General features: G+C 32.8%; 1 protein-coding gene and 1 long non-coding RNA gene across 2 annotated transcripts; one reads left to right on the top strand and one right to left on the bottom strand.

Moving 5' to 3' along the window:
• Window positions 1-2,341: 2,341 nt before the first annotated feature.
• On the top strand, window positions 2,342-5,235 carry LOC115710265 (polygalacturonase). Its single transcript, XM_030638624.2, has 2 exons — window positions 2,342-2,908; window positions 4,347-5,235. Exons 1-2 carry the CDS (start codon window positions 2,456-2,458, stop codon window positions 5,088-5,090), a joined length of 1,197 nt encoding a protein of 398 aa, XP_030494484.2. The 5' UTR covers window positions 2,342-2,455; the 3' UTR covers window positions 5,091-5,235.
• A 13,701-nt stretch (window positions 5,236-18,936) lies between these two features.
• Window positions 18,937-20,311, bottom strand: LOC133035405 (uncharacterized). The gene is made up of 2 exons (XR_009686632.1): window positions 19,798-20,311; window positions 18,937-19,120 (listed from the first exon to the last, which is right to left on the bottom strand). It is a non-coding gene; the product is annotated as an uncharacterized LOC133035405 (long non-coding RNA).
• Window positions 20,312-23,884: the final 3,573 nt, after the last annotated feature.

Below are 23,884 nucleotides of genomic sequence, written 5' to 3'. Positions count from 1 at the left end.
TTTGAACATTGTTTTCTATACGGTAAATTATTCCGAATTTCTCAAAAATTTGTAGGATATCTTAAATAGCTATAACGTACATGGATATGAAAAAAATTAGACTAAATTTTTTTTTAGATGCCGAAACAAGTAGAGGGTGCATCAGTACATTTTTTTTAAGGGGCTTTTTAAGGGGGTACATTATTGTAGAATCACCCTATAAAAATAATTATAGTAGCATGCATGTGTCTTTTATTTGATACAAAATTCATTTTAAGCAACCTCTCTCAAGTGGAGAAAACCCAATTGCTTAGGCAAATTCACCAATTTTCCGATTAGTGCGTATGAATTATTGCCGTAATATATGTATTTAATTAAATAATTGTAAAGCCTATATTGCATGTCATTACATTTCAACTATATATATATATATACTTCTAAAGGATGACCACTATTACAACATGGTTTTATATGGATTTTTTGTATTTTCCAATCAAATAATTAATGTATATATACATATATATTTGACTCCGACCGTTACGTACTGATCACCCCAACCTAGCTACGGACAGTACTCCTCTACTTTTTCCTATTTCTACTATATATAATAATCCAATAAATATAAAATTAATATAGTAGCTAGAAATTAGAATAATCAAAGCTTAAATCAGCATATATATAGATAGAAATATATCTTAAATTCAAAAACCATAGTAATTTATACATGATTATTTTTAATAAATGAAAATTTTACTAAAATTACTCCTTGAATTGTATAATTTATTTTACCTGTAATCAAGATGCGAAATTTTAGTTTAATTAATTAACAAATAATTTCACTATTATATATTTATTTAGATTACGTGAGGTAAATAGAAACATGACAAATTAATTAAGAATAAAAATAATATATAGTTAATAATAAGGTATAGACCGTTGATTTAATTTCATTCTCACCTGAAAAATACTATATATATAAATAGATTTTGCAGTAGTACCTAATTTGAGGAATGTTCATAGCAATTTTAGGCGCAATTTCACGCATCAAATTAACATTCACGTTCTTATATATAGCTAAAAAAATAAAATAAAAATAACATATTATTCATTACCAAAAAGTACCTATTACTAATTAATATATGATAACAGAAAATATTAGCTCTTTATATATGGAATAAAAACAGACAAAAAAGATGTTTCTTTTTTTACAATAAAATTTTCCTTTGTATATATTTATAAGATTGTATGATTTATTTATTTTTGTCAAATTTCGTATTTTTAAATATGATGCTATTATTTTTTATAAAATAAAAAAGATTTCAAATAAGCTTCCAATAAAAAATAGGATAGAATTATTCAGGATAATTTAACTTTTCTTAGTACAAAGTATTTGTAAATTATAATGTTCAATGTCGTAATGCGTATCCAAAATATAACATCGAAATGAGAAAAAGTTGCAACTAACTAAAACCGCAAAGCTAAGTATATAATGTACGTATTCAAAAGCAAATCTACTCAATAGATTATTTTCGTAAAGGAAATAATAATAATAATAATAATAATAATAATAATAATAATAATAATATAATAATTAATATTAAAAATAAATAGGATTTGTCTCTTGAATTATGACTACTGAAGAGTTTTGCTTCAGATGTAAAAATTTAACTTAAATTATAAAAATAGTTCCAAATAACACTCCATTGATATTTTGCTCATTTTTTTAAATAATATATGTTGATGTTAATATGATTTAGTTTAAGAGTCTAGAAAAAAAAGTAAATGTATGAATAATAATCTAATAATAAATTATGATAATATATATATATATATATACAAGTTTATAGTTAATACTTGTATTTTTAATATAATAAACTGAATTTCAAATAGCTAGCTTAAAGTTGTTAATATAGAGATTATTGTAATTAAAATAAATTATATTAACTAATGATCACATAAACAAATTATTTTAAAAAATGAGCAGAATATAACTAACCAAAGGAGACACTTGCAAAGATTTCTATATTTCAGAATAAATTTTTAGAACAAAAAAAAATAGAAAGAGTAAAAGTACTCTACCTCATAGTTCAAAAAAATATATATATATTATTTATTCTAATATTAATATTAAAAGTATTATTAAATTAAAGAAAATGAAGTTCGGCGCGGGACGGGGGTTTTGCTTGTATTTTCTGCATTAGTTTTTCTTTTTTCTCAATCTTTTAATATTTAATTTCATTAAAATATTTCCCTATCCAAAAAAAATATAATTATTTTATTTTTATAAAAAAAATTACATTAAATAATTATTATATCTCTACGACTACTAAGAGAGCACCTTTCTAAATCTATAAATACAGCTTCAAAACCGTCCAACTTCCTCACCACCATTTCCACACCTCTATACCACTTTCTACTACTTCAAAATCTCTCTCCAACCTCAGAAAAAAAAAGCTAAATTATTTATCATAATATTATGGCTAAATCAATCTTTATAATCATGATTATAATGGTTTTATTGGGTTGTATCATTTCTAGTAGTGAAGGTGGTCCAACAACAACCACATACAATGTGGTGAGTTTTGGAGCCGTGGGAGATGGTAAAACCGATTCGACCAAAGCCTTTTTGGGCGCTTGGTCGAAAGCGTGCGGCTCGGGTAACCGAGCCGTCATTTACGTGCCTCAAGGGAGATTTTTTGTGAAGAGTGTGAATTTTAATGGGAATAATTGCAAGAACAATGCTATTTCTTTTCAAATTGTGGGAACACTTGTGGCTCCATCTGATTATAGAATTATTGGAAATTCTGGGAATTGGATTATATTTGAGGATGTTAATGGAGTCAGCTTTAATGGTGGTGTTCTTGATGGTCAAGGTACTGGGCTTTGGAATTGTAAAAACTCTGGCAACAATTGCCCTATCGGAGCCACCGTAAGTACTTTTTTTTTTCCTCTTTTGTTTTTGTTTTTGTGATATAACTGGCGGGGTATTTATGTCATTTTACAATATATGGCTTACACTATAATATTAAAAAAAATCAACTAATTAAAATGAAGTTTTTTGAAATTTACTCTTAATATTTGTTTTGTTAATTTCTTAATTTTTTGACAACTTTTTTCTAATTTGAATAATTTTTTTCTTCATAATATTTTAAATTTATGTATTGTTTTAGAATGTAAAAATAAAGGAGCAAGATCAGAAAATAAGAATAAATTAAAAAAAATATATATATATATTTTTCTTTGCTATATTTAATTCGAGGAAGAACAATAGATGATGGGTCACATGTGGTAACATGCATGCATGTAATTAGGACTAGTAATAGTATCATGTATATAAATATAGGTGCTCTTTTTATCGTATAAGAGGAGAAATAAAATAATAAAATTGGTTTTTTTTTATGGGAAAATGTTATTTGGTATTATATTAATAATAATAAAATTAATGAGAAAAATAATAATGTAACTGATGATATTGGGGTTCTGAGCTGAATGGATCAGGAATCATTTCTTCTGTTGAATTATACGTTTTATTTTTCAATTGTGTCAGCTAAAGAAACCGTGAATTTAAGGAAAAGAGAAAATATATATTTATTTGCTATGTTAAAAATATATATAGGATTTGAAGAGTTTAGAGACTACTGTGCATTATATCATAAAATAAATTAAATAATAATAACATATAATATGTATTAAAGTCAAATAGAAAGTGATTTTCAGATTATTATAAATGATTAATCCCTACTTGATCGATCGAAACTCCTTATCATAGAAGTCAATGCTGAATATATAAAATAATATGAATTAAGAGGTGCACATGATATATATATAATCATGGTTAATTATAGAGAATTAATTTGTTTTTAAGGACATTAGTGATATCTAATGCTATTTATTTGTTCATCTCTTACAAAATTTAATTGTGAAATTCGATTATTAATTATGGGTTAATTTCACAAATGCACAAAAACAACAAAAATACGGTTTTAAATATTTTTACGATTTTTTTTTATTTTATTTATATAAAATATGTTTTTTTATGCTTAAATTTTGTTCATTTATTGTTATTTTTTTGTTATATGTAAGTTATATTTTGTTGTTTTTTTGATGTTACTTTTATGTTGTTTTCTTGTTGATTGTATGTTTTTTTCATGTTATTTTTTAGAAAGTCGTAAAAATATATAAAAAAAAAAAACAAATATTTTACAAAAAAAAAGTGACTTATGAGCCGCTAATAAAAAAAACAATACTTGAATTTTTTTCATATATATTTTAGTTTTAATTTAATAAAATATCTACTAATTTTTTTAAGTTTTCAGCGTTACATATTTTCTAATAAGTTTTTTTTTTTTTTTTTTTTGTATGTACAGACATTGCAATTTTCAAACTCGAAGAATATAAAAATAGCAGGAGTAACATCTTTAAACAGCCAAATGTTCCACATAGTAATACACAGTTGCAACAACGTTAAAATCCAAGGCGTAAAAGTAACAGCCTCAGCAACAAGTCCCAACACAGACGGAATCCACGTCCAACAATCCTCCGCCGTTACAATCCTAAACTCCAAAATCGGAACCGGAGACGATTGCATCTCAATCGGCCCAGGAACCACAAATCTCTGGATCGAAAACATCTCCTGCGGACCAGGCCACGGTATTAGCATAGGCAGCTTAGGAAAAGAGCTAAAAGAGCCAGGTGTACAAAACGTTACTGTCAAAACGGTGTCGTTTAAACAAACCCAAAATGGGCTTAGAATCAAATCTTGGGGAAGGCCCAGTAACGGTTTTGCTAAAGATATTTTGTTCCAACATGCTGTTATGGTTAATGTTGAGAATCCAATTTTGATTGACCAAAATTACTGCCCGGATCAGAAGGGCTGCCCCGGTCAGGTCTCTGGGGTTGAGATTAGTAATGTGAGTTATCAAGATGTGCATGGGAGTTCTGCTACTGAAGTTGCTGTTAATTTTGATTGTAGCTCTAAAAATCCTTGTAGTGGAATTAAGCTTCAAGATGTTAAACTTACTTATAATAATAATAAAGCTGCTGTGGCGTCGTGTGCACACGCGGATGGGAGCGCGTATGGATTGGTTCAGCCTTCTAGTTGTTTGTTGTAGGTTCAAGTTATGTATTACTAGTTACTAGTTAGTAACTAGTTACTAGTTACTACTAGCTAAGCTAGTTTTGTTTGTTATAGGACTTTTTCTTTGTGTGTGTAATTGGAAAAAATAGAAGAAGAAAAAGGGTGATTAAGAATTATTACATTACTTGTAATCCTAGCTAGTTAGTACTTAACTAGTAATCTGGCTAAAATTTTTAATATATTATATAAAATAATTTTATTAAATAATATTAATTAACTAATAATTAGTATATATATAACTGTAATTTCTTACTTTTGCTTGGTGTGCTTTGCAGGGATTAATTTCAATTGTGTTATGAAATATATTATATTTGAATTTGAATAATTAAGAAATGACTTATAAGGACAGGTTACTTGTTTTACAAAAGGTTACTTGAACTATACTATTTTTTATTTAACCCCATAAACTGATTTTGTAACGGAAAAAAAAAGTACTTTCATTTCTGTTATATTATTTACCTTTTTTGCTCAAAAACCTCAATTAAAACTTAGAACCTAGAACCTTAATGTATACATGGCCTTGCAATTGTTAGAACTTAGAACCTTTATGTTGGGAGTTGTTTTGTAATGATTAATTTCAATTTTTTTTTTTTAAATATTATTTGAATTTGAAAAATTAAGCATTTTTTTTTTTGGAAATGACTTGTATGAAGTTAGAAAATAGGATAAATACTATTTTGGATATTGTGTTTTGTAAAAGATATTAATTGGATTTTTATTTTGTTAAATGATAAAATGAACTCTGTATTTTCCAAAATGGTACAAATAGGATTTTGAATTGATTTTTTGTCAAAATAAAACTTAATAATAATCTGATCTAAATGTGTTATGACAAATCCGTTTACATTTTTTGCATCTCTTCGTGTTAGAAATTGTCTTCAAGTTGATTATATTAAAAAAAAATAATAATAAAAAATTAAGCTCAGGGTCATATTTTTACTATTTTGAAAAATACAAAGCCCATTTTATTATTTAAAACAGAGAGTCTAATCGGTAACTTTTATAAAATACATGATCCAAAATAGTATTTACCCTAAAAAATATATTTATGAGGACAGGTTACTTGTTTTACAAAATATGTTACTATGATTTTGTGAAAAACCTGTTTTATATATTTCTTACACATTTCAGTTTACTGCATATTTTTATGATGGAAATAAATAAGTTGATATTACAGAAAATTTAAGATTCTCTAATTTCGTATAGTAAGGTAATGCTATATTGGTCCTGGCACTTAAAAAATTCATGACAAAGTCATAATTTTCATCATCGAAAATATGAGAAAATCTCAATAAATTTGAAACCCTGGTGATTTTATTTTTTATTCTTTTTTTTTTTTAAAGAAATGTAATTAAATAGATGTAAACAAATTAGGTCTCTTCGCTGTTATAAACAATTGTTATTGAATTGAAAAAGTTTTGACAAAACACAAAAAATATCTTTGTTTATTTTTTAATTTTATTTATTTAATGAATTAATTTTTTTTATAATTTATCTTTAAGAAAAACAATAATTATTAAACTAAGAACAACAAAACCAACCAAAACTTAATAAAAATAATATTTTCAACGTAAACAAGAATACACTACTTTATTAATACACTACCAAAATAATAACAATCAAAAAAGAATACCCTACTTTATTAATTTTTAACTTTATTTTTTTATATAAATTAATTAATTATAAACTATCAATTTTAAGTAAAATAACTATCAACAAACTAAATTAACTCAACATTAAAATCAAAATAAAAAAGGGTAAAGAACTTATAAATAAGTTAAAATAAAAAAAAAAAAAAACAAGAGAGGGATAGAATGCAATGAATGTACATATTAAATGAAATTAAATAGATAAAAGAAAATGTCTAGACAGGCGTGAAAAAATGTGATCAGTAGAGATGCCCAGGCTATTGCTCAATGCTTGGGCATGAAAAGAATGTCCTACTTGGGCCTCCCTCTGTTTAGATCGCTGAAGCGCACGAACAATACCCAACATTTGGTTGACCGAGTTCTAAAAAGGGTGCAAGGATGAAAATCCAAACTTCTGTCTAGTGTCGGGAGAGCTTGCCTTATCAAGTCAGTTGGTTCCTCAATTTCAAACTATGTTGCATCCTCCGACGTGATTCCCACCGCGACTGCCAATAAAATTGATAGACTCTTGAGAGACTTGGTGGGGTGATACCGATCAAAGAAGAAGGATAAACACGATTGCTTGGGAGATTCTTTGCAAACCAAAAGTATCAGGAGGTTTAGGCTTTAGAACTTCTGACGCTACTAACAAAGCCTTCCTTATAAAGTGGGCATGGAAGATTCTGACTAATAGTGACTGTCTCTGGCGCAACATCATGGAGTCTAAGTATATCTCTAATCAACAATTCTTGGATGTTGAGGCTAAATCCTTGGACTCTCTTTTATGGAAGGCAATTCTTAAGGCCCGAGTTCATCTCTCCAGGGGTCTTTGCCAAGGATTGGAGATGGGAGTGCTACCTCCATTTGGTTTGACCCTTGGGTTCTGGGAGTGAACCCCCTACCTACTTCTCGGGTGGAGGATGCGGGTGGTGTTAGTTTGGTTAGCAACTTTATCAACAATAACCAATGGGATGAGGACCTCATCAATCATTGGTTTCATGCAGTAGATGCTAGGAGAATCATCAATATTACCCTACCGGATAGGCCTGTCATTGACTCTTGGCTTTGGATGCCAGAATCCAATGGTTGTTTCTCTATCAAGTCGGCCTACAGGGTGATAAAGAACTTGAACTCATCTAATGACGGAGATAGTAAATGGAGAACTATTTGGGGTGCTAAGATACATGATAGGCTTAAAATGCTCTGGTGGAAAATTCTCTCAGATGACCTATTAACTAAAGGAAAACTGAGGCCTATTCTTTCACTAATTGATACAAGTTGTCATTTGTGTTGTTCTGCGATTGAATACTCCTTTTACCTTTTTTGGGATTGTCCTTTTGCTAGTCTGGTTTGGCTTCAACTGGCATGTTAGAATCGAAGAGCTCAACATTCACAGCTGGGAAAATTGGATGACTTGGTTTGCTACTAAGTCACATAGGCCTCCAAATATCAATTATCATCTCTTTCTTGGAGGGGCGACAGTCATTTTTCAGAACATCTGGAGAGTTTGAAATGCACTCAACTCTAGACTGTTGGAGCTCTTGGAGATTCACTCTATAGCAATTGGAACGATTAGTGATTGGCTACCCCCCCCCCCCCCCGCCCCCGCCCCACAGCTGGGTGGATTACTTGCAACACTGATATTGCAATTGGAAATAACCAGTCGGCAGGAGCGACTATTTTTAGAGATCACAATAGCCAGTGCGAAGGTATCTATACTTTCAGGATCAAACATTGTGATCCGCTGGCAGGGGAAGTTGCGACTCTGTGTGTGTGAGGGGACAATTGAGGCTGTTAGACAAGGCTACAAAAATGTCATATTCCAAAGTGACTCCTCTAACGCTATTGAAGTTCTGCTCAAGAGACCACAAGATATCAAGTTGCAACATTTTAACATTCAGGAGCTTGTTTGCAAGTTCCATCACTCCATGGCTTCTCTTAACATTTGGGAAGCTTGTTGGATTCCTAGATCCTGCAATCGTGTAGCCCATTCTGTGGCCCAAGGGGGGAACTGCTGTAAGGCTTTTGGCCATTTCGATTCTCCCTCTGCTTTTGGTTCCTCGCATTCGCTGATTGCAGATGACCATAACCTCTCATCACTTAGTTAGTGGTCCCCGGGTGCTTTATTTTTTTTTTTGTCTCTAATTTTAGGCTTTGTTTACTTTAGTTGGCGTTTTTGTTCTGTTGTTTGGTTTGGTCTTTGTTTTCTCCCTGGTGTGGAGTTTGTTTGCCCTGCTGGGTTTCTTTGTTTGCTCTTCCGAAGCCTTTAATCAAAAAAAAAAAAAAAAAATAGATAAAAAAATAATAATATATAATTGAATAATACTAATAAAGAAACAAAATTTGATTATTTCTAAAAATATTTATATATAAATTGTTTATTAAAATGTAATTATGTTTTATATATATATATATATAATGTAATATTTATCATTTATAAAAATTAAAGCATATGTAATTATACCGATATTAAATTTTCACACATATTATAATTTATAAGAAATAAAATATATAGTTCTCTAAATAATTTCTAATATTACAAAAATATGTATTTTTTTTTTTTGAAAGTAATCTAGTTGTAAGGATATTTTTTTTGGTTGAATATATAAATATATAATTTTTATATTGTTTGATTAAATTTTCACACATATTATAAAATATAAACTACAAAAAAAAATATTTTTAATCACAATAAAATTTGTGACTAAAAATTAAAAAAAATTGTAATTAATTATAAATTATTATTCTATATCGTGACTAAAATATCCGTCACAAAAATCATAATTTATTATGGATAAGCATATTTTTAGTAAGAATATTTATTATGACTAAAATTAAATTAGTAACAAGTTGTATTTAAAATACTATATATAATTTAGTCACAATTATATTAGGGAAAAAAACAGAAACATAAAAAAAAAAAAACGAAAAAAAAATTACAAAAATACTATGGGCCGGCCCATTAAACATTTATACAGTCCACATACAAATATTTACAAAAATACCACATGTACTAAGCCTTCAGCAGTACAGAGCGAACGTTGAAGATGAAAATACCGCGATCGTTTCAAAACCGCAAAACAACCAAAATGAAACCAAAACGAGAAAAATACAACCATTAATTCTGGCGAAATCAACTGGAAAAGAAGACCTGCAATGATCTAAACAGAAAATGACAAAAAAAATCAGAAAAACTGTGAAGAAACTGAAATTACACATTTGTTTTCTGTTTTATTCGATCAGAACAACTCCTCCTAATATCGAAATCCAAATTCATGAAATGTAGATCTGTAACAAACAGATCTGGAGCTCCCATGCACTGAATCCAAAACAATATGCTGTGAATTTTTTTTTTTAAAAAAATCTAATGAATAATAGATCTACGTTATATACAGTTGTATTTTGATTGATTACTGGTTTCCAATATCGAATATATTTTTTTTAAAACACAATAAGAAGAGCAAATTTGAATTAAGGTACAACCAGTTACGTATAAGTCTGTTTATTTTTGTTTTGGTTGCCTTATAGTTGCATTATCGTTTTATGATAGTTTATATATTATGCAGGAATTTAATTTGACGGGGACTCAGAAATAGTAGTTATACATAGTAAGTTTTGTGCAAATAGTCGCGTATTAGTTTTATAATGAAATAACATATGCAAGTAGCAAAACTATAATAAAACTACAAAACAACTGTATACAAACTAAAATACAGGAAAAACTCTTTGAACATCAACATCCATGATAAATCTCATTGTTACCCATTGATGATATAAAAATGGACAGGAAACAACTAGACAAAACACATATTAAAAAAAAAAATACATACAGAAGGTGTTTACACTATTAAAAAACTATGAAAAAACTATTACAAAATGAGAAATAATCAAATGAAGAAACTTAAATGAAAAACAATAAAACATCTCGAAAACAAAAACAGAAAAAAAAAAAACAACAAAATAAAACAGAAATTAAGACTAAACAAACAAAAATGAAAAACTCATAAAAAGAACAAATAAATTAAACTAAAAAAATAGAAGCCCTAAAAAACCAAACAAAACTAAAAGAAATGTTAAAATGAAAAACCTAAAATAGTAAAATCGATAAACACAAAACACACTAATGTCAAATACGAAAAAAATTTCAAAAAGGGGGGAAACGGAAAAGAAACCGAAAACAAACCTGAGATCGAAGACCAGCTCCATCTTAATCATTTTTTGAGCATTATCTTGATGAATTTTTTCCTGGGCAGCAACCTTTGAATTTTTTTAGGAGGAGCTCGCTCACGTTTCGACAGTTGAGAAGCAAAATCGGAGTCATCGTCTTATTCATATTAGCTACAGATTTCAACCCCATTTTAGAACTTTTTTTTGGCAAAGGGGGAGAAGAAGAGGTCAGCTATGGAGATTTTATTTAAAAAAAAAAATTGAAAAGAAATTGAAAATAATAAAAAAAAAAAGGAAGAAGAGAAAAAGATAAGTGAATGATGTAAGGTGTGATTGATATAAGTCATTAATCAATGGCGTGGCTGCATGCATGGAATTGATGTGTAAGTGGTATAATTGTAATAAAAGAAAGAGGAAAGGTAAAAATAATGATGTAAATCTATATGGGTTTTTTTGTAATAAATTGAGTAAATTGAATTTTTGATGTAAAAATAAAATTATAATTAAACATTAAAGCAATATATATATATTTTGAAAATGAATCTAGTTGTAAGGATATTTTTGTTTGCTGAATATATTTTTTTGTTTTTTTATTAATATTTTTGGTGAATATTTGAGTTGTGTATTATAGATAGGGAAATTTCAATTTTTGACCCTAATAATACAACCTATATCAAAATTTATACCCCTTTATAATTTGTACAAATTTAGTCCATTAATTACATGAACTTCCCATTTTACCCTTTTTTTTTTTTTAAAAAAAAAAAAAAAGCTAAAATCTGAAAGTGGTATTTCTCTCTCTCTCTCTCTTCCCTCTTCCCTCTCTCTCGTGCACCACTCTCTCTCTCTAGGAAAAAATTGAAAAATTTATGAAAAAATTTCCCTCTATCCGTCCCACTCTCTTTATTTGCTGTTGCATGGTTGTTTTCTCGGTGGGTGTTGGTGGAAAACCGAAGCACAATACAACATCACTCAAGAATCTTACACCATTATAATGGGTAAGTTGTATTTTAAGCATTTTGTTTGACTTTATGTAGTTTAAAATTGTTATACGTGTGTTTATTGTTGGAACTGCTGTTTTTTGGTCTGAAATTGTTGAGATCCGCATCTGGTTTTCAGTCGATTTCTGGGTTTTCCAGTGTTATCGATGATATGTCGATGATATGTCGATGGTTTGTTGATGATTACAAAGGAAAGGTCAGTGACGACCATTATCGACGTTATGTCGACATGATGTCGACATGTTGTCGACATCATGCAACCAACTTGGGATTAACTATTTGTCGACATTTTGTCGACATGTTTGTCGACAGAATGTCGACAACAAGCATTTTTGTTTTTTTTAAGAAGTTGTCGATATTTTGTCGACATGATGTCGACAAAATATCGATGCAATGGAAAAATACCGTGGATAAAACATAAACATAAACATAACATTAACAGAAAATAAAGTTCATTAAAAATAACATAAAAAAACATAAAAAAAAAAAAAACAGAAAATAAAAGTTCATAAAAAAAAAAAACAAACATTAAATAAAACTCACCACAAACCATAACATAAGAAATTATTTTTTTTTTAAATTCTTTGGCTTGTGGGTGAGCCTTGCAATACTTGCATAATGTTCCAGGCTTCACCGGTTTACCGTTGAAGATGCCCAGTTTGCAACGACGGCATCCTTCGGGAACCTGTGGTGGAGCCGGCCATACACCAGTTTTGCAAAATTCTCTTTCAAGTTGCATGAACCTGAACTCGTTACCATTTCGTTCTCTTTCGAAAGCTCGAGCGGCGTCCAAAACTTTCTGCATTGCAGGAGTAACTATGCCAACATCAGGCTCCTGCTTCAGCTCTTCAGGAGTTAGGATGGGGAATTTGCCGTTCTTTCTTGGGGCCATATTTCAAACTTAAGAGAATAAGAGAAATTTTTAAGAGTAAGAGATAGGTAGAATACAAGAGCACTTATGAATAAGATTTCCCTTTGCTTTTATAGAGCAGTAAAAATGTTGGGAATGTATGAAAATTTAATGGTCATTAAATGCGTAACTGTACAGGGAAAACGCATGAAATGGCGTATTTGTCGACAGAATGTCGATACTATGTCGACATCTTATCGACAACATGCCAATTTAGTGTCACTGCTAACACATTTGTCGACGACATGTCGACTTCATGTCGATATGTTGTCGATAGGACACGTGTCTGACATGCAACGTTTCAGTTGGGAAGGGTTGTTGGGAACGTATGTAAAATTTATTAACATTAAATGTGCAACCGTTTTTAATTGTCGATTGAATGTCGATGGTATGTCGATAGTATGTCGATGACGAGCATGGTTGTTGTTGTTGTCGATTGTATGTCGATAATATGTCGACACAATGTCGACAATCAGTGCCCTAATTTCTGATGTTGTGCTTCTCGACATTATGTCTATTGATATCGATGGGATGTCGATTTTTATTTTTTTTTGGTGTTTTTTCCTTTACTCACCTTGTTTTTTTGGTTTGCAATTGCAGGAGACAAAGTGTTCCTTGTTGTATCGTACGATGGTGTTTGGTTATGTGAGAATTATAATTGGATCTACAAAGCAAATAGCAGCTTGACGTTGACAGTTACAACCGAGACAACCCTGCAAGAACTGCGACAAATTTTATATGAAGAGTTGGAAGTTGATCCGGTAGCGTATGATTTAAAGTTGGAGATTTGTTCCTTGTACATGAAGGGAAAAATGGTTGCGCCAGAGGTTATTAAGAGAGAACGCCAACTGAGAACGTTTTTAGAGATGAGGGCAACAATGTCAAATACAGAGTTTATGCCATTATTCGTGACCAAGGTGAGAAAAGTTGGGAATTCGGAGCCTACGCCGCCTACTAATCCTCTCCCTCGGAGTGTGGTAGGGTCTTGCGTTCCCGAAACAGATGTTGGGATTGGTGTGAATGAGGAGGTTCCGGCCAATTTAGAGGTTCCGACCAATTTTGATGTTCCGACCAATGTAGGGCAAGAACAAGAAGCGACAGGATTTCATCAGTTTGAAGAGTTCGATACACCCTTCTACAATAATGATCCTATTGTAGATTTGAATATGGACGATGAGCATGATTTAGCAGTCGATGAACCCGTAGCGGGACCATTGTTGAGGTTAGAGTGTGTACCGAGTAACCAAGGTACACAGCGAGAACGACAACCTCGTAGTGAAAATCGCACTACACCTGGAACTAGCAGTAGTCGACTAGGCAGAACTGAAGAACATGCTCGTCATGCAACGTTCTCAACGTTCTCCTCTTTCGAAGTTTGTACCAAGTTCAAAGCTCCCATGTGGACAAAGGAAGATATAATGGAAAATCATGAGCTAACTACTTGTTTACAAAGTAAGGAAGCAGGGGTGATAGAGCTTGGTAATTTTTATGAAAACAAGGAAGAACTGAGACAAGTTGTGGGTAGGTTTGCCCTTAATAACAATTTCGAGTGGATGGTGAAGAAGTCATCCCCTGATGTGTTGTACGTTACATGCAAGGCTCCAAATTGTAAATGGAGATTGAGGGGGAGGAAGAAGATGCATTCTGACAACTTTGAGGTCACTGTATTTCACAATGAACACACATGTAACTTGAATGCGAGACGTTCAGATCACCGTCAAGCGACCATGGGTAGTTGGCCACCTTATTAAGGGGAAGTACACCCAAGACGGAACTAAGTACAAGGCTAAAGACATACGAGAGGGACATGTTTGACAACTACGGTATCGCATGAGTTATGTGAAGGCGTGGAGGTGCAGGGAGATGAGACTTACGTATGCTAGGGGTACGCCTGAGTTTTCATACATGAAGCTTCCTGGGTACTTGTACATGCTGGAACAGAAGAATCCAGGTACCATTACTGACTTGTACTTAGAGGATGAGCGGTTCAAGTACTGTTTTATATCACTCGGTGCATGTAGAAGGGGCTTTTCTTTTTGTCGTCCTGTTTTGAGTATCGATGGCACCTTCTTGAAGACGAAGTACGGCGGTATAATGTTAGTTGCTGTGGCATACGATGCGAACAACCAATTGTTGCCGGTTGCTTATGGTATCGTTGACAAGTGAGAATAACGACTCCGGACGTATTTCTTACGAAGTTGAGGGTAGCAATTGGCGTGGTTGAGAACTTAGTGTTTGTGTCGTATAGGCATCAAAGCATTGATCATGCCGTTGAACTCGTTTTTCCCGAAGTTCCACCGTGCATGCTATCACCACATTGTTATGAACGTGAACGCCAAATTCAAGACTCGATGCTTTTCACAACCAAATATATAATGTTGCTTACGCATGGTCGAAGATCGAATGCGATAGAGAGTTCGAGAAGCTTAGAAAGATGAATCCGGCCATTGCCGCATATGTGGAGAGTATAGGGTTTGAGAAGTGGGCTCACCCTTATTGTTTGGGCGATAGATTCAACATCATGACGAGCAACGCCGCCGAAAGCTTCAACGGTGTCACGAAGAGTTCGGGAAATATCCAATAACTACTTTGGTTGAATTTATCGAGTTCACACTCCAATCGTGGTTCGCCGATCGCCTCGAAAATGCCGACAAATGTGCCACCCCTTTGGCCACGCTCTTCGAAAAAAACTTGGCAAAAATTCATGAAAATGCAAGGTACAGGCGCGTCCAACGAAATGGAGCCAATTTGTATAACGTTGGTAGGGGACCTAACGGTGAAAGAGGTGGTGATGTGAATCTAGTTGAAAAAACATGCACCGCGGCGTGTTCACGTTATTGAAACTCCCTTGCCTTCATGCATGTGCCGCGGCATTGAAAACGAACACAAGTGTGTACACGCTTTGCTCACCTTATTATTCAAAAGAAACGTGGAGGAAGATTTACGATGATACCATCAATCTCGCTGGTGACGAGGATGATTGGGTTCTCCGAACACATCAAGAATATGAAAGTTGGGGTACCCGTGGAAAAGAAGCCTGTAGGTCGTCCAAGAAAAAGCAATGCTGGAAGAAGACGGGAGAACCGTTTCCCGTCTGGTGATAAAAAAGGTTCTGTACCACGAAACTGCAGCCGCTGTGGTGCTTCAGGCCACAACAGAGCAACATGCAAAGCCCGCATCTGAGGCGTCTTGTACGTATTCGTTGGGAAATTTGATATATTGTAATGATGCATATTTTGTCATAGTTATTTTTGTTGAGGTTGAATATTTTTCAAATATTTTAATTATTTTTAGGTTTAATAGTTATTTTTGTTGAATAATGTTGATATTTTATATTTGAAACCACGTATAATTATCAAAATTTGAACGAAAAGAAAATCTATATATACATAACTGTAATGTTAATTACACAAAATATACAATGTCCCAATAATTACACATATAATCGCTCGACATTTTGGTAAAATAAATCGACACACCACCGTTGACGAAACATGGCTATCCTGGCCCGGCGTCACATCGGTCAATCCACGCTGCATCATGAGATGCTCCACATACTCAATGCAATACACGCCACAATCACCACTAAATGCAAAATAAAATGTAAAGTCAGTCTAACGTAAAACATATTTTAATACTATAGTACTTTTTTATCGCTATGTACCTGGTTGCTGACTTCGGAACTAAGTCGTGAGTGGCTCGAGTCGCGTGCATTTTTGGAAGCACCGTGATGTCACCGTTAGCTAACGCCATGATCTGGTTGTTATGTGGAAATTCCCGGTTGCAAGGATTAACGAGGGCAGCAGCTTCGCCCAAACCTTCATGATGGGTTCCATGGCGGTCCAATGACGTACGCCGGAATCACGCCGTAGACATTAATTTTCCACGGCTCTATGTCGACTTCAATCGTGACCCGGTGTCTTGCCGTGGGAAGGTGCGTAACGAAGTAAATAAACTCGTTACCCCTCCATCTCTCAAAGACTTGGGACTGTAATTACAGAGAACAACGAAACAATTAACAAACCATAATAATCTTCCCAAACAATTAACATTTAAAATCTTACTAAAACAATACCTTATGAAACCCTGTGCAGTAGTCCAGGATATATTCCTCCCATTTAAAGTTTTTCCTCGGACCCTTGTGGCTCGTCCATGCACTGCTGATCATGGCGGTCACGAATGTGGAGAGAATGATACCCTTCTGAGGAAATGTCAGTGGATAGTCGGTGCGTCGCCTCCTCGGCATATGCATTGCCGCATCTATATGCCGCATATAAACGGAAATGTCGATTACACAAAAAAATATATTAATTGCACATAAAGTTGTAAAGTGAAGTAATATTATAAAATACTTTACTTACGTCATCTGTAAGCCATTCCTTTGGTGTGAGCATTATCCAAAAGAATCCTGGACCGTAATCACCACTTCTCAAATCCCGAAGTCGGTGGTTCGGAATGAGTCCAACACACCACTTTCGGAAAGTGGTTAACAATTTCTCATCCGTGGCTCCGGGGATCAAAAGTCGAAGATGGCCTATGTCTCCTCTTCATCTCCGTATAGTCACCGAACCATACAGGAGGCTTTCTCTTCCTCTTCCGACTCTTAACCACTGCAGGTTGTGCCTCTATGGACAGAATCTCACCCTGCGACTCGGTGTCATGTACATGGATAAGAGGTTGTGCCTCGATCGGAGTCGCTGGAGCTCCCTCATAAGGATCGTAATCGTCGGGGAAGACCTCATCCTCTTCTACCGGGGGTGAAGCGGTGGTGGTGGGGTAGATGGATCCGCTGGGGCCTCCGTGCCGAAGCCGTCGTTGGCGGACGATTCAACATGACCAATATGTGTCCGAGCCGCTCCATAATTACGTTCGACCACCCTTCACTCTACATGGCCGGTCTCGTATGCCTTCTTCACTCGACATGAGCAAAGCATACGTACCCCGAGTGTCACCCTCGATCCTATCCAACCGAGCCACTAAATCGGTGTACTCGGCACCCCGAACGCCCGATGCGGATGGTGCACCGGGCCGAGGTTCGAACCGGTGTCCGAAAAAATATATATCAAAAAAATACGGTAAGCATACGATATACCCTCCACTATATAAAAAAAATAATAAAAAATAAAGACATAAAAAAAAGTTCCAGAAATTGGTACCTGAGTGTCTCTTTACTGAGTGTCTGGGATCTGAGTCTCTGGTACCTGACTACCTGCCTCACCTCTCGTGTCATCCACAACATCATCAACCAGTGTTCTCCACACCATCGTAAGATATTGTCCTCACAAATGCCTCCTCCTCTCGTCCGTGGAAGTAGCCCCTTCACCACTTCCAGTATTCGTTTATGGTTTAACAAATATCAAAATAAAACCATTTAGCATTTATTACAAGCATTTATGTTAAATAATTATTCGTAACATAAGTGAAAATCATACCCGTCTAGAAAATAATGCGCCGACGTCTTTCTTCCCAATATCGCCTTTGCTCGTCCCGCCTAAGCATCCCGGGGAACTCGAATCCCGTGGTTCGTGCCATACCTCTTGCCAACCTCCAAAATGGCCTCGTACGCCCAATATTGGACCTGCAGTGCGAAGCCATATGCTGTGTATTTGCACTCGTGCTGAACATCCGAACTCAGCTTCTTCTCGTAGTTGGCCTTCTGTTTCAACATGTCTTTCTGAAGCGAGTGCATGAGTCTGGCGAATGAGTGCTTCCCCCAAGGAATCCGGAAGAAGAACTCGAGGTCTTCCACATATCTAAGTATGTGAGGCGTGATCAGCGCGTTGGCCTCGCGGCCCAGAAGCACTGACTCCACAAACAAGCACAAGCCGAGCTTGTACAAGTCTTCCGGTTCTCGGCGGTTGTGAACCGAAGTTGGAGTGCTTCTGTCTTCACACTATCAGACCGGTTGAAATATTTGTTGATCAATCGGTCTGACCCCGAGCGCGCGACCTGCGCAGCCTTCTCCTCTTCTGTTGGCCCCGAGGAGAAGTCCAAACCCGTAATGAGTGCAAACTCCAAAGACCCCGAATCGGACCTCCTTCCGACCAACATAAAACCTCATCCTCAACTCCTCCTGAGCATCCACTTTCATTTTGTGGAGCATCAGCTGGTGAAATAACACCGAGGAGAATGTCAGTGGTACGGCATTCCAGAAGCTCCCGAAACGGCTTTCCTTCGCCGTGTTATTAAGGTTGAACTCCTCAAACCGAGCTTTAATTTTTGCAAAAATTCCAGTGCCCCTATATGTGACGCGGCCAGTGAAATGCTCGGGTGCTGGAATAATGAGTCTGGGAGCCATCTGAAAAAACAAAAAAACAAATAAATAAAGCTGCTAAAAAAATTTAAAATGGTCGACATAACATCGACATCATGTCGATATTCAGTCGACATTATCTAACAGTAAGCACACAAAAATTTCAAAACAAACATGTCGACATTATGTCGACATACCCTCGACATTATGTCGACATTATCAAAAGCAGACAAAATACTTTCATGTCGACAAAATGTCGACATCCTGTCGACATTCAGTCGACAATTCAAACAAATAACAATTACACAATATATCGACATACTGTCGACATACAGTCGACATTCAGTCGACAATACAACCTAACAATCAACATGTTCATTTAATCGACATACCATCGACATACTGTCGACAAGTCGTCGACAATATAGGGCAGAAATACTCTTAAAATACCAGTCGACATCCTATCGACATACAAGCGATATCCTATCGACATACAAATTACAGTAACATTCAAACAGACACTCAATCTATCGACATCCTATCGACAACCTATCGACATGTCATCGACAACCCTGTAATTTACACAGATTTCATTAAAACACTACAATCTACAACCTAAAGATCACAAATGCTACACAAAATCCACTAATCTCAACAACATGCAATAATTGGCATCCAAATCTATGAAAAATGTATTTTTTTTCTCAAAACATAAACATTACCTTTTAATGATCACGGGTGGTGGTGGCGACGGGTACTGCTCGTGGTGGCGAAGGCCTCTGTTCGGTGTCGACGATCACGGGTGGTGGTGGTGGCGACGTTTTGTGGTCCGTGGTGGTTCGTGTTGGTTCGTGGTGGTCACCGGGTCGTGGTGGTGGTCCGTGGTGGTTCGTGGTTGGGTCGGGGTCGTGGGTGGATGGCCGGAGTGGGTCGGGGACGTGGGTGGATGGCCGGAGTGGGTCGTGATGTTGGGTCGATGTCGAAGAGGGATAGGGAACGACAGAGAGAGAGATGGAACGACAGAGAGAGAGAGAGAGAGAGAGAGAGAGAGAGAGAGAGAGAGAGAGAGTGAAAGAGAGGGAAAGACGGAAAGAGAGTGTGAATAGGAAAATTAAATTTGAGGGGTATTTTGGGTACAAATGAGTAATAGTGGAATTAATTTGTATAAATTAGTGGAGGGTATATATTTTGAAATGGGGTATTTTATTAGGGTCAAAAATTGAAATTTCCCTATAGATATGGACAATAAGGGCATATGTAGTAGAGGGGTTTGACACGTGTGAACTATGATAATTGTTCTATCTAACCACAAAAACAATTCATAACCTAACCACAAAAGTACAAAGAAAACATTAGGGGCTTTACTTTAACAGGTTTCATTTCACAACACAATGTACACACGTGACCTCTATACACGTGGACCAATCACAACAATTAGTGGCTTGACTACACGATGTACACACGTGATGTCAAAACGCACTTACCAATTTAAAACAATTATTTGTTAGTAGGCGTAAAACAACACCAACATCATCATGTGTAAAGGTCACCAAATAATAATATTATAAATTTATAATAATATGAAAAGTGAAGAAAAAATCATATCACAATCCCAACTCCAACCCACACAATTGTTATATTGTTATTTGTGTAATTAAATATTAATTGTTATAACTTAAGAAAATAATTTTTAATAAATATCATTAATTACATATAGAGTACCATTTATAAAAAATATTAAACACAATACCAATAGCAATGCTCCACATTAATATATGTTATAATTATAAAAAAAATTATTATTTTCAGTTAGTTACAACATAAATTTTTTGTAATAATTGTGACTTTTAGTTACAATAAAATTTATTAGTAACTAAAATATAGTATTTAAATATAAATTGTTATAATAAATTGTAATTTTTGTGACTAATATATTTAGTTAAAGATCTTTTAGTCAAAATATAAAATGATAATTTATAATTAATCACAACTGTTTTATTATATTTTATTGTGACTAAATTTAAAATTTTTTATAATGTATTTTTTCTTCTCTTCCAATTACAGCAACATTTTCCAAATAGTCAAAGTAGTCAACAATATGTTTATATTAGTGTTAATAAATGCTATTCAAACTTCTGTTATATATATGTGTCTTATGGTTTATATATGAGTAGCTTTCATATATGTACACACGATAAAGCTAATTAATAATGTAGGGCGATTATATATTTCGTTTTATAAAAAGAATCCAATATATTATAATTATTTAATACTACTTATAAAATTTTAATAAAATTTAGATTATTTTTAATATTTTATAGTATTAAAAATAAAATTTAAATAATTATGTATATATATATAAAAAAAATTATTCGAATAACACAATATTTGAACTCTATTTTCGATATTTGTAAATTATTATTCAAAATTTTTCTAAAAAATTTATCAATAATTTTAAATAACTATACACAATCATATAAATAAATTAAATTAAGAAGCTAAATCTCCAAACATATAAAAAGTATATCAGAACAATTTTTTTAAAAGAGTAGATTAATTTCTCTAATAATATACATTAAATTATGGATAACGATTTGTAATATTTAAATATTTGTTTACAAATTTGAAAACATTAATTCTAATTTTCTAAACTTGTTGTAAAAAAAAATGTATTTTTACGGATAGAATATAAGAAATCTATCAATTATTCCTGTATTCTATCAACAAATCTATATACTTTAATAAATTTTGTAGTTTTTAATTTTTTTTCAACATCTAATCTAATTTAATTTAATTATAATGATCTAAATATATAATATTTAATTATATAATTGGATTGAATTTGCTTAATGTTTATAAGTTAATATTAAAAAATCGATCCATAATCTAATTACTAATTGGATTTGAGTTATTAAAATTTAAGTGTATTAAATTGGATGATCATTTTCAAAATCGAAAACCTTTAGAATTGGATTGGATCATTAGATGGTAAGAGAAATTAATTAAAGGGGCAATTCCATAAATATAGAAATAAAACTAGTTTAGATAAATATGATAAGAAAATTTAATAAAAAAAAAATGATACTTAAAATAAAAACTTAATATATATGTGATTAAATTACCATAAAAATATTAAAATTCTCTTCATATATATATTTTTTTAAAAAAATAAAACAATTGAAACTACAATGATCGCCGGAGTTGTTACTAGTGCCGGAAAAGGCACCGCAGTTTGCTGTCGGCATTGGAAAAATTGCCAGAGTTGCTGCCGGTGCTGGAAAAGTCGCTGAAGTTACTGCAGGCACCGGAAAAGTCATTGAAATTGGCATTATCACCAGAAAAATCACCGAAAAAATACCAAGAAACTGAAGAAACCAGTTTCATAGTAATTTTTCTAGTTTGTTGATGAATAAACCAATTTCTTCGTGATTTTTCCAGTGACAATGTCAATTTCGACGAATTTTTGGAGTTTGCTGTCGGTACCGGAAAAGTTACCGAAATAGCTGCAAGTGTCGAAAAAGTCGTCGAAGTTGCTGCCTACGCCTAAAAATCGCCAGAATTGGTATTGTCGTCGGAAAAATTACTGGAAAAATTTCTTGATGAAGAAACTAATTTCTTGGTATTTTTCCGGCGACTATGCTAATTCTGATGAATTTTCTAAAATTTGTTGTCGGCGCCGGAAAAATTACCGAAGTAGTTGCCAGTATTAGAAAGGTCGTCAGAATTGGCATTGTCACTAGAAAAATTACCAAGAAAGTGGTTTCTTCATCAAGAAACCAGTTTCTTGGTAATTTTTTTAGTAATTTTTCTAGTAACAATGCCAATTTTGACGAATTTTTCGGCGTCGGCAGCAACTCCGACAACTTTTTTAGCACCGACAACTACTCCGGTGATTTTTCGGCACCGGCAGCAAACTCTAGTGACTTTTCCAGTACCAGTGACAAATAAAACTACCTAAATAAATAAAAACATTAAATAAGGGATTTGAAAACCTAATTTACGTATATATGGTATATCAAATACCATAAAAAAACTTAAAAATAAAATAATACCATATAAATTGGTAAAACTTAAAAGTGACATATTTTACATAAGAACTTTTAAAATCTCATAGTAAGTGTAATTTCCTCTTAATTAAAACTATAAGATTTGTAGTTATAATTATTTGGAGATATTTAATATCAAATTGTATAAGATTATACCGTAGAAAAAAATTGGCCAATAGCCACACAATTGAGCTTATTGGTTGGCACAGTTTTTTCTAAAGAATTTTATTTGCACCTAAAAATTTATAAACACACCATATTATAATAATTTTTATTTTATATAAAATATATATTTTTAATTATATTTTTTTTCTTCCAATTTATATTTTTAAAAAATATACCTATAAAAAAAATTGTATTTTAAATATTATAACAAAAAAATTAAAAATAAAAATTATATTTCACTCGCTTTATTCAATGTGAACATTCAAGATGTGGGATTCCGCTATTTTTTAGAAAAGAAACCATTTAATTACTAATATAGTAATTAGTTACTATTTTATCTAAATCTTAATTAGTTAACATTCATTGAAGAAATTTGTTAAGTGAATTATATTATATTAGGTATACGCTATTATATTTATAGGATAATTAATTAGCTTTCAAAATAATAAAATATATATATATATATAATAATTCCTATAGTAAAGTTGTAGCTTGTTATATTTTATGGAAACTCATTATTAGGTTAGAAAATAATTTTTAAGGTTACTTAAATGTACGTACTTTAAATCATAAGCTACTATAATATAACTTAAAAATA

The sequence above is a fragment of the Cannabis sativa genome, chromosome 3 (genome assembly GCF_029168945.1).
Source record: "Cannabis sativa cultivar Pink pepper isolate KNU-18-1 chromosome 3, ASM2916894v1, whole genome shotgun sequence".
Taxonomy (NCBI): Eukaryota; Viridiplantae; Streptophyta; class Magnoliopsida; order Rosales; family Cannabaceae; genus Cannabis; species Cannabis sativa.
This window is presented reverse-complemented; position numbering and strand designations above follow the sequence as displayed.